The sequence below is a fragment of the Acanthochromis polyacanthus genome, chromosome 21 (genome assembly GCF_021347895.1).
Source record: "Acanthochromis polyacanthus isolate Apoly-LR-REF ecotype Palm Island chromosome 21, KAUST_Apoly_ChrSc, whole genome shotgun sequence".
Classification (NCBI taxonomy): domain Eukaryota; kingdom Metazoa; phylum Chordata; class Actinopteri; family Pomacentridae; genus Acanthochromis; species Acanthochromis polyacanthus.
The window spans coordinates 18,232,779-18,246,762 of NC_067133.1; the positions used below are offsets into that span (position 1 = coordinate 18,232,779).

The 13,984-nt window shown below is 41.7% G+C and overlaps 4 protein-coding genes across 8 annotated transcripts; all 4 read right to left on the bottom strand.

Annotated features, from left to right (window-relative positions):
• Positions 1-100: 100 nt before the first annotated feature.
• Positions 101-6,218, bottom strand: LOC110960178 (C-x(9)-C motif containing 4 homolog (S. cerevisiae)). Of its 2 annotated transcripts, none has more exons than XM_051941576.1 (3): positions 6,099-6,218; positions 470-529; positions 101-391 (listed from the first exon to the last, which is right to left on the bottom strand). In XM_051941576.1, exons 2-3 carry the CDS (start codon positions 525-527, stop codon positions 255-257), a joined length of 195 nt encoding a protein of 64 aa, XP_051797536.1. In that variant the 5' UTR covers positions 528-529; positions 6,099-6,218; the 3' UTR covers positions 101-254. The 2 variants fall into 2 exon arrangements, with proteins under 2 accessions (XP_051797536.1, XP_022063019.1); XM_022207327.2 differs by lacking the exon at positions 6,099-6,218 and adding an exon at positions 627-833.
• Positions 1,237-8,446, bottom strand: LOC127531730 (hemicentin-1-like). The gene is made up of 5 exons (XM_051941573.1): positions 8,011-8,446; positions 2,521-2,787; positions 2,106-2,438; positions 1,765-2,019; positions 1,237-1,680 (listed from the first exon to the last, which is right to left on the bottom strand). The coding sequence occupies exons 1-5, from the start codon at positions 8,060-8,062 to the stop codon at positions 1,673-1,675; spliced, it is 915 nt and encodes a 304-aa protein (XP_051797533.1). The 5' UTR covers positions 8,063-8,446; the 3' UTR covers positions 1,237-1,672.
• Positions 2,106-6,220, bottom strand: LOC127531731 (cx9C motif-containing protein 4-like). 2 transcript variants are annotated; one of them, XM_051941574.1, is made up of 5 exons: positions 6,099-6,220; positions 5,942-6,001; positions 5,789-5,864; positions 5,001-5,175; positions 2,106-2,246 (listed from the first exon to the last, which is right to left on the bottom strand). In XM_051941574.1, exons 2-4 carry the CDS (start codon positions 5,997-5,999, stop codon positions 5,034-5,036), a joined length of 276 nt encoding a protein of 91 aa, XP_051797534.1. In that variant the 5' UTR covers positions 6,000-6,001; positions 6,099-6,220; the 3' UTR covers positions 2,106-2,246; positions 5,001-5,033. The 2 variants fall into 2 exon arrangements, with proteins under 2 accessions (XP_051797534.1, XP_051797535.1); XM_051941575.1 differs by lacking the exons at positions 2,106-2,246; positions 5,001-5,175 and having other exon boundaries at positions 5,262-5,864.
• Positions 8,447-9,572: 1,126 nt separating the features above from the next.
• LOC127531729 (cell adhesion molecule 3-like) lies at positions 9,573-13,981 on the bottom strand. Of its 3 annotated transcripts, none has more exons than XM_051941572.1 (5): positions 13,844-13,981; positions 12,699-12,974; positions 12,293-12,619; positions 11,919-12,182; positions 9,573-11,655 (listed from the first exon to the last, which is right to left on the bottom strand). In XM_051941572.1, the coding sequence occupies exons 2-5, from the start codon at positions 12,940-12,942 to the stop codon at positions 11,504-11,506; spliced, it is 987 nt and encodes a 328-aa protein (XP_051797532.1). In that variant the 5' UTR covers positions 12,943-12,974; positions 13,844-13,981; the 3' UTR covers positions 9,573-11,503. The 3 variants fall into 3 exon arrangements, with proteins under 3 accessions (XP_051797532.1, XP_051797530.1, XP_051797531.1); XM_051941570.1 differs by having other exon boundaries at positions 13,706-13,981; XM_051941571.1 differs by lacking the exon at positions 9,573-11,655 and adding an exon at positions 11,664-11,827 and having other exon boundaries at positions 13,706-13,981.
• Between the last annotated feature and the right edge of the window lie 3 nt (positions 13,982-13,984).

Here is a 13,984-nt window from a genome sequence, read left to right on the forward strand (position 1 = left end):
GGGTCACCAAAGTTCATCTTATCTTATGTGGTTGTAGGCTTTCTCCTGTTCCAACTCTTAAATTACTGTTAAATAATAATGATAAATAATACTTTGTTGGTGTATTTGTATTGCTTTATGTTCTTCCAAACTCTGTATCAAGTCAGCCCACTGCAGTTACATATAGATACTGTACAATGCTATACATTTAATAAAACATTGATGCAATGTTTCCTTTTTTGACATTCCTTCCATCAAATACAACCAACAGGAAGCTATGTGTTGCTTTTCTCCTCCCCAGGTTTGGAGTCTTTGAAACCGGAGCAGCAGATGGAGTTTCCAGTCTGCGCCTGACAGCAGCGTCGCATCTCCCTGATCACATCCTCACACATGCTCTCATTGTATTTGTTAGCTGCAAGGGGGGAGATTAAATCAGTCAAAGGTTCGGCCAGGGTTCGTCTGTACAACATTTGAAAGTGACTCTGAATACCTTGTAAACACTTCTGGATTGCACACGCTTGCTGTTGACAGGGATCTTTCTGTGGCATGACTGAAAGAGAACAGCGAGAAAAGGGTTTTGTACACTTGTGGTGAGAAAAATACACACCAGGCACTGAATCACAAAGGACCCAAGAAGTGGCTCCCACCTTTGTCGTTAGAAAGTAGCTGACATGAGCGTAGCACTTAGTCAGGTTCTGGATAGAAGGTCGTTAGCTTGTGTTAGCCTCCAACAGGCTACTTCCTGTTCCGAGGTAGTGTTTTGATCATGTGACATGTCGACAGCCAATCATCTCTGAGGAAGTGCAACCGTGACATCTTGTGGCCCAAGGGCAGAATGACACATGAGGAAATGGAAAAATTGCACTCAGCAGAAAAAAAAATGGCACAACTGTATCAAAAGTTGCTTTGAACATGAAATAATCGCTGATCCAGAAGTCCTAATTTATATATTGTGCTTTGACATATTGCTCCATTTTCGTAGTTTTACCACAATTTTACAAGTACAGGATTCCTTGAAGTTTTAATTGTAGCAGCCACACCATGATGATGTTTCATGTTATTACTTTAATTGTATTATTCCATTTTTTATGTAATGATTATTTGAATGAATATGTGACCCACCTGCTGGAATTTGTTTCCTTGGTGTATGTTTAATTAAAAAGTTGATTGTAATCCCATTATGAAATTTAATCAATTCATTGCAATAAAAATATTCAGATTTCATGGTTGGATGTCATATGAATACATGAAAAGACATCTTTTCAATGTAACTTTTATTGATAAAGATAAGATAATTAAGAAACAGTTCATATTTACAGTAAAAGGCTGCTGCTAGTCATCATTGATATATCAAGAATAACTACATTCTTGTAATGTTACAATATGATTTCATTAATAGGAAAACAAATCTAGCAAAAATATAAATTAGATATAGAATAATACATGGAAAGAATAAAAAGTGGACTATGTACTAAACCAACACTGACCAATTAAATGGCAGTTAGCAAACATAGTATATTCAGGTCTGTTTTCTATGAGATCTAATTCTGGATGATAACAAGATCCTCATAAACATCCATTCAGTCATAAATGTCACTGCCATTTCCATATCCATAGCAGCAACAGTAAAATTCCATTTAGTGGAATTCCCCTTGTGTGTCCGATGTAGTCATCTGATCCAGCGCTGCTTGTCTCAAACACCTAAATGAAAGCAAAAGGAGATGCAGGTTAGGATTTATGGAGACAGCTTGTGCATGCAGTAACACACTGAGGGCTCCGTTCTACCTTTGGTCTTCGCCTGAACAGTGAACTGCTTGCTCTTCTTCTCCAGCTTATTGGAGGCAGTGCAAGTGTAGGTTCCTGGGAGCAATGAGGATGAGGTAACAACGGCATCATCCTCCATCCCCTCCTGCACAGGATGGGAGGATTGCCAGCTGTATACAGGTGTGGGGTTGCCTGTGGCAGTACAGTTCAAGGTGATTTCAGCACCCTCTACGTAGTCTAGAACTTCTGGTTCAGGACTCAGGAACGTGGGAGGAACTAGAGGAAAGATCACAGGCGTCATTCTTCAATGTGCCAAACATGTGAAAACGTGTTTTATGATTGGGAGCAGATTCATGACTCACAATACACAGATGCGTTAAGAGGCTCCGAGGCCACGGTGGGAGGCGGCTGTGGCCCCTCTGGTCCAAGCTCCAGCTCTGCTACACACCTATACTGTGCTCCATTCTCTGCTTTGGTTGGCGTGACGACAAGGATAGAGGACACTTGGACGGGCGAGGAAGACGTGAGGTCAGAGAATGAGTGGTTATAAACCTCAGCCTGCCCTCTGTACCACCTCAGGGTGAGATACTGAACGGGAGCGATGTTCTGAACCTCACAGAGCAGCTGGTACTCCTTTCCTTCCACCATGGGGCCCGTGTGGTTCACCTGCCTGATGGAGACGCTGTCTGGAGTTTCTAATGAATAACAGACGGGGCTCGGGTCAATCAAGCAGGTCATTCATTTCCAGCAGCTGATTATAAAGAAGATCCCACTCACTGTAGAGGACAAGGTTGAGTTTCTCCTCACACTGTCTCGGAGCTGTGAAAAACACCCCATAGCAGATGGGCTCCTCTATCCAGTCGATGAGACTGTCCACCTTCCACTGGACGGACCGGTCCTCCTGTGTGTGTGTGGCACTGATGGCCGACTCCCAGCCCAGGACACGGACCGGGCGAGCAGCTTCACAGCTGACCGACACCGACTCCCCAAAGCCCACCACCACCCTGGAGGGCTTGAGGATTAGGGAGCAACCTTCACCTGACACTAAGACACACAGCAGCAGTCATCATCATCATGCTTATTACAACCAGGGGCATCATCCTTCACCTTTCCTGTTCACTGCATATGAGGAGGACTTACGGTGGGTACGGAAAGTATTCAGACCCCTTGAAATTTTTCACTCTCTGTGTCATTGCAGCCTTTTGCCAAAATCAAAAAAGTTCATTTTATTTCTCATTAATGTACACTCAGCACCCCCTCTTGACAGAAAAAAAACAGAAATGTAGAAATTTTGCAAATTTATTAAAAAAGAAAAACTGAAATATCACATGGTCAGAAGTATTCAGACCCTTTGCAGCGACATTCATATTTAACTCACATGCTGTCCATTTCTTCTGATCCTCCTTGAGATGGTTCTGCTTCTTTATTGGAGTCCAGCTGTGTTTAATTAAACTGATTGGACTTGATTAGGAAAGGCACACACCTGTCTATATAAGACCTTACAGCTCACAGTGCATGTCAGAGCAAATGAGAATCATGAGGTCGAAGGAACTGCCCAAGGAGCTCAGAGACAGAATTGTGGCAAGGCACAGATCTGGCCAAGGTTACAAAAGAATTTCTGCAGCACTCAAGGTTCCTCAGAGCACAGTGGCCTCCATAATCCTCAAATGGAAGAAGTTTGGGACGACCACAACTCTTCCTAGACCTGGCCGTCCAGCCAAACTGAGCAATGGTGGGAGAAGAGCCTTGGTGAGAGAGGTAAAGAAGAACCCAAAGATCACTGCGGCTGAGCTCCAGAGATGCAGTCGGGAGATAGGAGAAAGTTCCACAAAGTCAACTATCACTGCAGCCCTCCACCAGTCAGGGCTTTATGGCAGAGTGGCCCGACGGAAGCCTCTCCTCAGTGCAAGACGCATGAAAGCCCACATAGAGTTTGCCAAAAAACACAGGAAGGACTCCCAGACTATGAGAAATAAGATTCTCTGGTCTGATGAGACCAAGATTGAAATTTTTGGTGTTAATTCTAAGCGGTATGTGTGGAGAAAACCAGGCACTGCTCATCACCTGCCCAATACAATCCCTACAGTGAAACATGGTGGTGGGAGCATCATGTTGTGGGGGTGTTTTTCAGCTGCAGGGGCAGGACGACTGGTTTCAATTGAAGGAAGGATGAATGCGGCCAAGTACAGAGATATCCTGGAGGAAAACCTCTTCCAGAGTGCTCAGGACCTCAGACTGGGCCGGAGGTTCACCTTTCAACAGGACAATGACCCTAAGCACACAGCTAAAATAACAAAGGAGTGGCTTCAGAACAACTCTGTGACCGTTCTTGACTGGCCCAGCCAGAGCCCTGACCTAAACCCAATTGAGCATCTCTGGAGAGACCTCAAAATGGCTGCCCACCAACGTTCACCATCCAACCTGACAGAACTGGAGAGGATCTGCAAGGAAGAATGGCAGAGGATCCCCAAATCCAGGTGTGAAAAACTTGTTGCGTCATTCCCAAGAAGACTCATGGCTGTACTAGCTGAAAAGGGTGCTTCTACTCAATACTGAGCACAGGGTCTGAATACTTATGACCATGTGATATTTCAGTTTCTTTTTTTAATAAATTTGCAAACATTTCTGCCATTTCTGTTTTTTCTGTCAAGATGGGGTGCTGAGTGTACATTAATGAGAAATAAAATGAACTTTTTTGATTTTGGCAAATGGCTGCAATGACAGAGTGAAAAATTTCAAGGGGCCTGAATACTTTCCGTACCCACTGTATATAACCCTGTTACAACACAGTTCAAATCACAAGCAATACAGGATGCATACACTAATATTCCCACATTTTTTCCACTATATTACAGCATACAGTGAATTTATCTCGGTACTGGTAATGATTTTTTGTGCTTTTGTAAATGTGCACTTTGTACATGATTTTAACGTCATTTATTTAAACTAAACAAAAAAATCCAACATGCAAACGTGCATATTGAACAGCTTTGGTACTTCACCGGCAGCCGAGCATAACTTTACTGGCAGAATTGTAGCCATGTAAACGCAAATACGCACATTTCCAGGCTGCAAAGGTCTAAAATCAACGCCAATGATTCTACTCTTATTATGCGATCACCGCCTGTGATGTCGTTGCATCTCATTACGGGCGAAAAGTCACAATTCGCTGGCGCTTTCATTTATCACCACAGTATTATCATCAGAAGATAATTACTGAAACAAACACGAGAAACAAGTCGCCTGCAACGTCTTACCTGCACAAAACATGCAAAACATGCGAATCCATCTCAGTAAGTTGTCTCCCATGTTATTTTCTGTGCCGAGTCGTCGATTATGGCCGAGAAAAGAGAAAGAAAATTCCAACTTGGACAACCTTGGCAACTCCGCAGGGAACTATGTTGGAACAAAACACAGTTCCCTCCCAGCTGACTTTTTGGGGGTGGGGGGTAAAAGGGAAAGAGGGAAATTTAACAGGTGGCAGGCCTTTGGGAAAACACACACTCACACAGCTCCAGTGCTTGTGCACTGCAGTGGTTTTATTATGAGCTTGGAAATACCACAGCAAACAGGAGTAATGTAGACACACAGTAAAACCTCACCAATATATTGTCTGTTTTTCACTTTTAATATCTACAATGTTATCTGTGAAGAGCAAAAATGTGCACAGAATGAATACTATCACTTCTGATGTATAGTTATTGATACACATTAGAAGTTATAGTTGCATCAAGTTCAAATCTGCTTCCAAACCTCTTGTCTTTTGCAACTTTGGAGCCAAAACACGTGTAAATTTCCTGGATACGTACACAAAACAAATCAGAAGTAAATAGTATTTATTATAGTGAGTCAACTTCACTGTGGTCACTGTATGCTGCCTGTCAGATCAATTGTTTTGGTGTCAAGTCATGACTGGTTGTGAAGGAAAGCTTGTTTTTAGTTCTTCTCGCCTGCTCGTCTCCTATTGCTTCTGAACTCCGTGCTTTGTGAAATCGCAGCGGGCAGGAGTATGGGTCTTGTGCAGCATGTAGCTTGTGGGACTCACACTGTAGTCTGCGCCTGACAGCAGCGTCGCATTTTCCTGATCACATCCTCACACATACTCTCATTGTATTTGTTAGCTGCAATGAGGGAGATTAAATCAGTCAAATTTCGGCCAGGGTTCGTCTGTACAACATTTGAAAGTGACTCTGAATACCTTGTAAACACTTCTGGATTGCACACGCTTGCTGTTGACAGGGATCTTTCTGTGGCATGACTGAAAGAGAACAGCGAGAAAAGGGTTTTGTACACTTGTGGTGAGAAAAATACACACCAGGCACTGAATCACAAAGGACCCAAGAAGTGGCTCCCACCTCTGTCGTTAGAAAGTAGCTGACATGAGCGCAGCACTTAGTCAGGTTCTGGACAGAAGGTCGTTAGCTTGTGTTAGCCTCCAACAGGCTACTTCCTGTTCCGAGGTAGTGTTTTGATCATGTGACATGTCGACAGCCAATCATCTCTGAGGAAGTGCAACCGTGACATCTTGTGGCCCAAGGGCAGAATGACACATGAGGAAATGGAAAAATTGCACTCAGCAGAAAAAAAATAAAATGGCACAACTGTATCAAAAGTTGCGTTGAACATGAAATAATCGCTGATCCAGAAGCCCTAATTTATATATTGTGCTTTGACATATTGCTCCATTTTCGTAGTTTTACCACAATTTTACAAGTACAGCATTCCTTGAAGTTTTAATTGTAGCAGCCACACCATGATGATGTTTCATGTTATTACTTTAATTGTATTATTATTCCATTTTTAATGTAATGATTATTTGAATGAATATGTGACCCACCTGCTGGAATTTGTTTCCTTGGTGTATGTTTAATTAAAAAGTTGATTGTAATCCCATTATGAAATTTAATCAATTCATTGCAATAAAAATATTCAGATTTCATGGTTGGATGTCATATGAATACATGAAAAGACATCTTTTCAATTTAACTTTCATTGATAAAGATAAGATAATTAAGAAACAGTTCATATTTACAGTAAAAGGCTGCTGCTAGTCATCATTGATATATCAAGAATAACTACATTCTTGTAATGTTACAATATGATTTCATTAATAGGAAAACAAATCTAGCAAAAATATAAATTAGATATAGAATAATACATGGAAAGAATAAAAAGTGGACTATGTACTAAACCAACACTGACCAATTAAATGGCAGTTAGCAAACATAGTATATTCAGGTCTGTTTTCTATGAGATCTAATTCTGGATGATAACAAGATCCTCATAAACATCCATTCAGTCATAAATGTCACTGTCATTTCCATATCCATAGCAGCAACAGTAAAATTCCATTTAGTGGAATTCCCCTTGTGTGTCCGATGTAGTCATCTGATCCAGCGCTGCTTGTCTCAAACACCTAAATGAAAGCAAAAGGAGATGCAGGTTAGGATTTATGGAGACAGCTTGTGCATGCAGTAACACACTGAGGGCTCCGTTCTACCTTTGGTCTTCGCCTGAACAGTGAACTGCTTGCTCTTCTTCTCCAGCTTATTGGAGGCAGTGCAAGTGTAGGTTCCTGGGAGCAATGAGGATGAGGTAACAACGGCATCATCCTCCATCCCCTCCTGCACAGGATGGGAGGATTGCCAGCTGTATACAGGTGTGGGGTTGCCTGTGGCAGTACAGTTCAAGGTGATTTCAGCACCCTCTACGTAGTCTAGAACTTCTGGTTCAGGACTCAGGAACGTGGGAGGAACTAGAGGAAAGATCACAGGCGTCATTCTTCAATGTGCCAAACATGTGAAAACGTGTTTTATGATTGGGAGCAGATTCATGACTCACAATACACAGATGCGTTAAGAGGCTCCGAGGCCACGGTGGGAGGCGGCTGTGGCCCCTCTGGTCCAAGCTCCAGCTCTGCTACACACCTATACTGTGCTCCATTCTCTGCTTTGGTTGGCGTGACGACAAGGATAGAGGACACTTGGACGGGCGAGGAAGATGTGAGGTCAGAGAATGAGTGGTTATAAACCTCAGCCTGCCCTCTGTACCACCTTAACCAAACACGCACATTTCCAGGCTGCAAAGGTCTAAAATCAACGCCAATGATTCTACTCTTATTATGCGATCACCGCCTGTGATGTCGTTGCATCTCATTACGGGCGAAAAGTCACAATTCGCTGGCGCTTTCATTTATCACCACAGTATTATCATCAGAAGATAATTACTGAAACAAACACAAGAAACAAGTCGTCTGCAACGTCTTACCTGCACAAAACATGCAAAACATGCGAATCCATCTCAGTAAGTTGTCTCCCATGTTATTTTCTGTGCCGAGTCGTCGATTATGGCCGAGAAAAGAGAAAGAAAATTCCAAATTGGACAACCTTGGCAACTCCGCAAAGAACTATGTTGGAACAAAACACAGTTCCCTCCCAGCTGACTTTTTGGGGGTGGGGGGTAAAAGGGAAAGAGGGAAATTTAACAGGTGGCAGGCCTTTGGGAAAACACACACTCACACAGCTCCAGTGCTTGTGCACTGCAGTGGTTTTATTATGAGCTTGGAAATACCACAGCAAACAGGAGTAATGTAGACACACAGTAAAACCTCACCAATATATTGTCTGTTTTTCACTTTTAATATCTACAATGTTATCTGTGAAGAGCAAAAATGTGCACAGAATGAATACTATCACTTCTGATGTATAGTTATTGATACACATTAGAAGTTATAGTTGCATCAAGTTCAAAACTGCTTCCAAAGCTCTTGTCTTTTGCAACTTTGGAGCCAAAACACTTGTAAATTTCCTGGATACGTACACAAAACCGCACAAATCAGAAGTAAATAGTATTTATTATAGTGAGTCAACTTCACTGTGGTCACTGTATGCTGCCTGTCAGATCAATTGTTTTGGTGTCAAGTCATGACTGGCTGTGAAGGAAAGCTTGTTTTTTGTTCTTCTCGCCTGCTCGTCTCCTATTGCTTCTGAACTCCGTGCTTTGTGAAATCGCAGCGGGCAGGAGTATGGGTCTTGTGCAGCATGCAGCTTGTGGGACTCACACTGTGACCAGAATGCAGCACGGCGTATCAGCTCAGACCGCAAACTGCAGTGCAAGTGAACAAGTAATCGGATGCTTTTCGGTGTATTTATGGAGAGAGAGAGAGACAGAGCACAGCTGGGAATCTCTATGTACAGATTACAGGACAACCCTCACATCACTCGCAGCTTTGAATATGCTGCTCCTTCTACAAGTTCTCCAGAGAGACATGTTGTGCTTTTATAATAAATAAAAACCTCTTTTTTTCTACTCCATGACTAATTGAGCAAGATCCACTCTGCCAAGTTGTCATGGCAACGCAGTCAGAGCATACACAAACAGTACTTTGTGGTTAAAAATAATATTAAAAAAAATCTTTTGACAGGAGCAGAGCTTGAAGAACATGGCTTCAGAAAAAGAAAATTAAAGTTTATATTGGCAACCGTGGGCAGGATAGCAAACACTCTCCTTTACATTCACTTTGTTCAGAACTAATTAGTATGGCAGTCTCAGCACTGTATAATGTAAGCCAGACTGAAAGAGACAGAGAGAGAGGTCCAAGGGATTGACAAAAGGTGGCAGGGAGGCATAGACACCGGTTTGACTTTGCCTCAATCAGTATTCTGCCTAAGGACATAACTGACAGAGAAGTTGGCTCGTGCATGTGCACGAGTCACACAAGCACACAATACATTAACATTTCTCACACTCCAAGTTTTTTAATCAAGTCAGCTCTCGTACTGACAAACGTTTCTTTTTTTTTTTTTTCCCCCAAGCACATCTCTCACCGGTACATTAGACTGGTTTTTATTGTCATTTAATTCAGGTAGACTCAATAAAGCAACAAACTGTTGTCGCACATTACAAAGTAGAAATGACAATAGCCAGTCTGTTCAGTGCAAAAATAATTCAACATTCAAGGTACCAGTGCATCAAAAAAACATCAAATTGCAAAATAATTTTACAGAATATGAAATGAGGAATTTTTTTTTTTAAGTAAAGAATTAAAAAAATAAACTCATTATCAACATTACATGCCATGTAAGTAAGTAGTGTAGCCGTACTTGGGTGTGTTGTTAGTGTTCATAATAAAGACAAACAAAATGAATGAAAACATGATAATGAGCAATTCCATTTCGCTTGAGCAGTGAGTCACTGCTTTGGGTCTTTGGACCTTGTAGCATTTACCATTTAGTGTCATTACTGTGCTTTTTTCCCTCCTATTTCTTGTCTCTGTGCATTGTTGAATGTCTAATGAAGGCACAAAATGGCCAAAATAATAATAATAATAATAATAATAAAGATTATAACAACAATAATCTAGTCCATTGTGCAAAAGCTGTTTTTTTTTGGTAAATAAATAAATTAAATGTACCAAGGACAACCTGACTGGTGATTTTACTGTTAAATACACAAGGTACTCGTGCTACCATTAATTTATCAAAAAATAAAAGCTATTCCAGCTGTTGGCTGTTAAAAATTTACACTCAAGGAAATAACTGTATGGCGACATGGGCGTTAAAGCTCAATCAATTAGGGCCTTAGAAATGTATCGCTGCTAATGCGTCCAAGATGTGTACACAACCTTTCAAAAGTTTGGGATCACTCAGACATATTTTCCATGAACATTCACACTTATTCATATGGTAACATAATTGCACAAGGGTTTTCTAATCATCAATGAGCCTTTCAACACCATTAGCTAACACAATGTAGCATTAGAACACAGGAGTGATGGTTGCTGGAAAAGTTCCTCTATGTAGATATTCCATTAAAAATCAGCCGTTTCCAGCTAGAATAGTCATTTACTACATTAACAATGTCTAGACTGTATTTCTGATTCATTTAATGTTATCTTCATTGAAAAAAAATTATTTTCTTTAAAAAATATGGACAATTCTCAGTGACCCCAGACTTTTACGGTAGTGTAAATACATTCCACAGGTAGCACACAGTGAGTTTATCAGAGCTTTTTGACTGCGAACATGCTCAGAGCAGCTCAAATCAAACCATACAGTAAATGTGAAAGCCACAAAATCAAAACAATGAGCGAGAAGAAGCACTCAGAGGTAGGTGTTAATGCCCCTGGGTTCAACACCAATTTGGTTCTTTCAGTGTGTTTAAATGCGCTTAAGTGACCAGCTCAGTCAGCTTTGGATGTGAGCGAATGATCCGGACAAAGATTTTGGACGGGATAGCACCGGTACCATGAAATAAGAGGTTACTCCGCATACCCAGGATGCATAAGCCAAGTGACTCGAGCCAAAGTCAGAGTAAAACTGAAACAGAAAGTAGCTGTGGGAAAAAGCTGTCCGGAAAAAGCTCGGGAAGTGCATCACTCCTGTATTTAAAATGACTGAGTCATGCTTCCAATGAAAGGTTGTGGTAGGGGAGAAATGGGATTACTCACACTCACGGCGGCATTTATATGCAGATTTACATTAACAAAGCTACTATGGTGCATTTAAACACACTGGACAGTACATTTACAGCTTGTTCAAACAACAGTATTGATTAGTGGAGCTTTAAATACAGCAGCTGATGAGATTATGCATTTTTTAAAGGTACCATGGCCAAGCATGAGCAAGAGCACACCAGCTGCATGAGCAGAATAGACAATGCCCCTCAGCGGTTAAGAGACATGGGCCTGATATTTGCCTTCAAGCACAACATTTGCATCATACTGGCATGCAAAATTTAATTTAAAAACAAAAAGTCAGCCTCATACAGCTCCTGAAGGTTGTCCTCTGAGGTATTTGCTTTGGTTGCAAGAAAATGTTCCATCGCGCGTCACAAAAAGTGCACCGCCAATGAAGAGCAGGACTCCAAGGGCCACAAATACTCCAATTATGGCTGCGAGGGTTGTGCGATCCCCTGTGAGAGATGGGAATCTTTGTTACATTCTCACTATCAGCTCATCTGTGCAGACCTTCTAGTCGTGCAACAGGAGAGTTTCTTTGTTTGTGATAAACCACACATGCCAAAGCAAAGACTAAAACAAAGAACACAGCCAATAAAATCCCAGCAGTCGTCCCAAGTTGACTACCTGATGGGGGACAACAGCATGACAAATTATACAGACAATCAGAGTGCAGAGCAAGGTGAGAAATGTGAGGAATTTAGCAACAGTAGCTTACTTGGAGCCTCGATGACGGTGAAATATTTGATGCGGGTGCCCTGACTGTTGGACGCTTTACAGCTATAGTTCCCTGGAAGCTGAAAGAACGGGATCAAAAAGGGTTTGTTCATATCCTCTTTCTTGCTCGTCTCTTGTACGGCTTGTGGGACATCCCAGCTGTAGACTGGCACCGGGTTTCCTGTGGCGTTGCAATATAATGTTACGTTTTTACGATCTGGGAGTTCCACCGTCTCCATTTCAGGATTGATGAAGCCTGGAGGGTCTGAGACAAAAAAACATAAGAACAATCAGATAAAAGCAGAACACAAGCAAAATCCTCTAACAATTTTGACAGAATATGTTGGTTTAATTAAGAAGATGTCAGATACTCACAGAGTACAGCCATTTCATGTGACTTTGATTGCATTGCAGGATGATTTAACTCCCCTGGCCCCAAGTTTAGCTTTGCTTCACACCAGATCTGACTGCCATCATCATCCCTTTGAGCAGTCAGATTGAGGATGGATGACTTACTGACTGGAGACTGAGCGGATTCTTTAAAAGTCTCATGAGAGATTATCTTATCGCCTTTGTGCCAGTACACGGAGAGGAGGCTTGCAGGTGCAACGTTAACAATGTTGCACTGTATGTGATACTGTTTGCCCTCCACCATGGGACCAGCACTGAGGGGCTGAGCTATAGACACACTCTCTGGAATTTCTGCAACAACAAAAAAATGTGATAAAGACAGTGAATGAATGATCAAAAAGGACATTACAGAAAACGAAGGGCTACTTACGGTAAACAGTGACTGGCAGAGGTTCTAAACACTGATCACCATCAGGCAGAGTGACGTAACAGATCGGTTGTATGTCCCAGTCTTTCACAACGTCAATTTTGAAGGGGAGAGTCGAAATCCCACTCTGAAGGCCTATTCCTCCATATGTGGACTCCCAGCCAATTCCTGCAATCTCACTGTACAGTGAGGTGCAGTTGGCTGTGAAGGAGTCTCCAAATTTCACCATAACTTTTGGAGGGCTCATCTCAACATTACACGTGCCGTTCACAGGCTTTCCTGAAAGGACACAGTAATTTTGGTAAGGCTTACATTGCATGCAGTCATACACGAAACAGCATTACAGGCCTGTAGTCAGTTCAGGAGAGGGGGCACTGCAACCGACAAGAAACGCTTTAAATTTAAGACACTATAGAAAAAAGCGTGCAAAGTCTGCAGAAAAGTTCACATCTGCTCATGTGTACTGAACCTTTTGAATATACAAACTATAGTGCAAAAAGGGCACGTGAAGAAGACAATGAAATAAAGAAAACATAAAGTAAAACTAAGTACATGCAATGCTTATGGTACAAACATATGCAAAAATATACAGCAATTTGCAAAACAAAAAACAGGCTGTATATGCAAAACTATAAATGTTTGAGGTCTTTGGGAAGAACATTTGCAGTGACAACAACGACATCCTTTAACTTATCTAACACTGTACTGAGAAGCCAAGTGTTTTTCCTGTGTCTTTGTTTCTTGTCCAGGAATCGTTCAAAATAACTTCCTCAAGTAAATGAAAGTTAGGTAAATGATTTGCAAGTTACTTCCTAACAGATTAACGACCTATGAAATCATGCATTGGTATGTGATCCCTGGAGCAAACAAATATGATCGTGAAGCAGACAATGTGAAACAAACAATGGGCGTAGGCTGTCCGGTGAGATTCGCTGGTAATTTTCACACTGTGAAAACACAACATGCTGAGTTCATGTACCTGTAAAAACACAAAGCTACTCCAAAATTACCTGTGGACGCGATTAGGACGCCGAATATGAAGAACCTCAACATGGCTTCCCCCAACTTAACAGCACTTTCACAGCGTAAATAGAACACAAAACCGATCCGGCTACGTTTCTGTTCCTCCCCGACCTGTTTTCTTTTACCTGACGAGTGCAAATCCTACAAAGCGTCGAAAGTAAAAGCTACAGTGGTGCATTAACGTGCCACTCGTAAACTCCCCATCTCAATTCAGCTACTTTTGAAAAATATCCCCTCCCTCGTTCTGGTCCAGGCCCTTTTGAGGT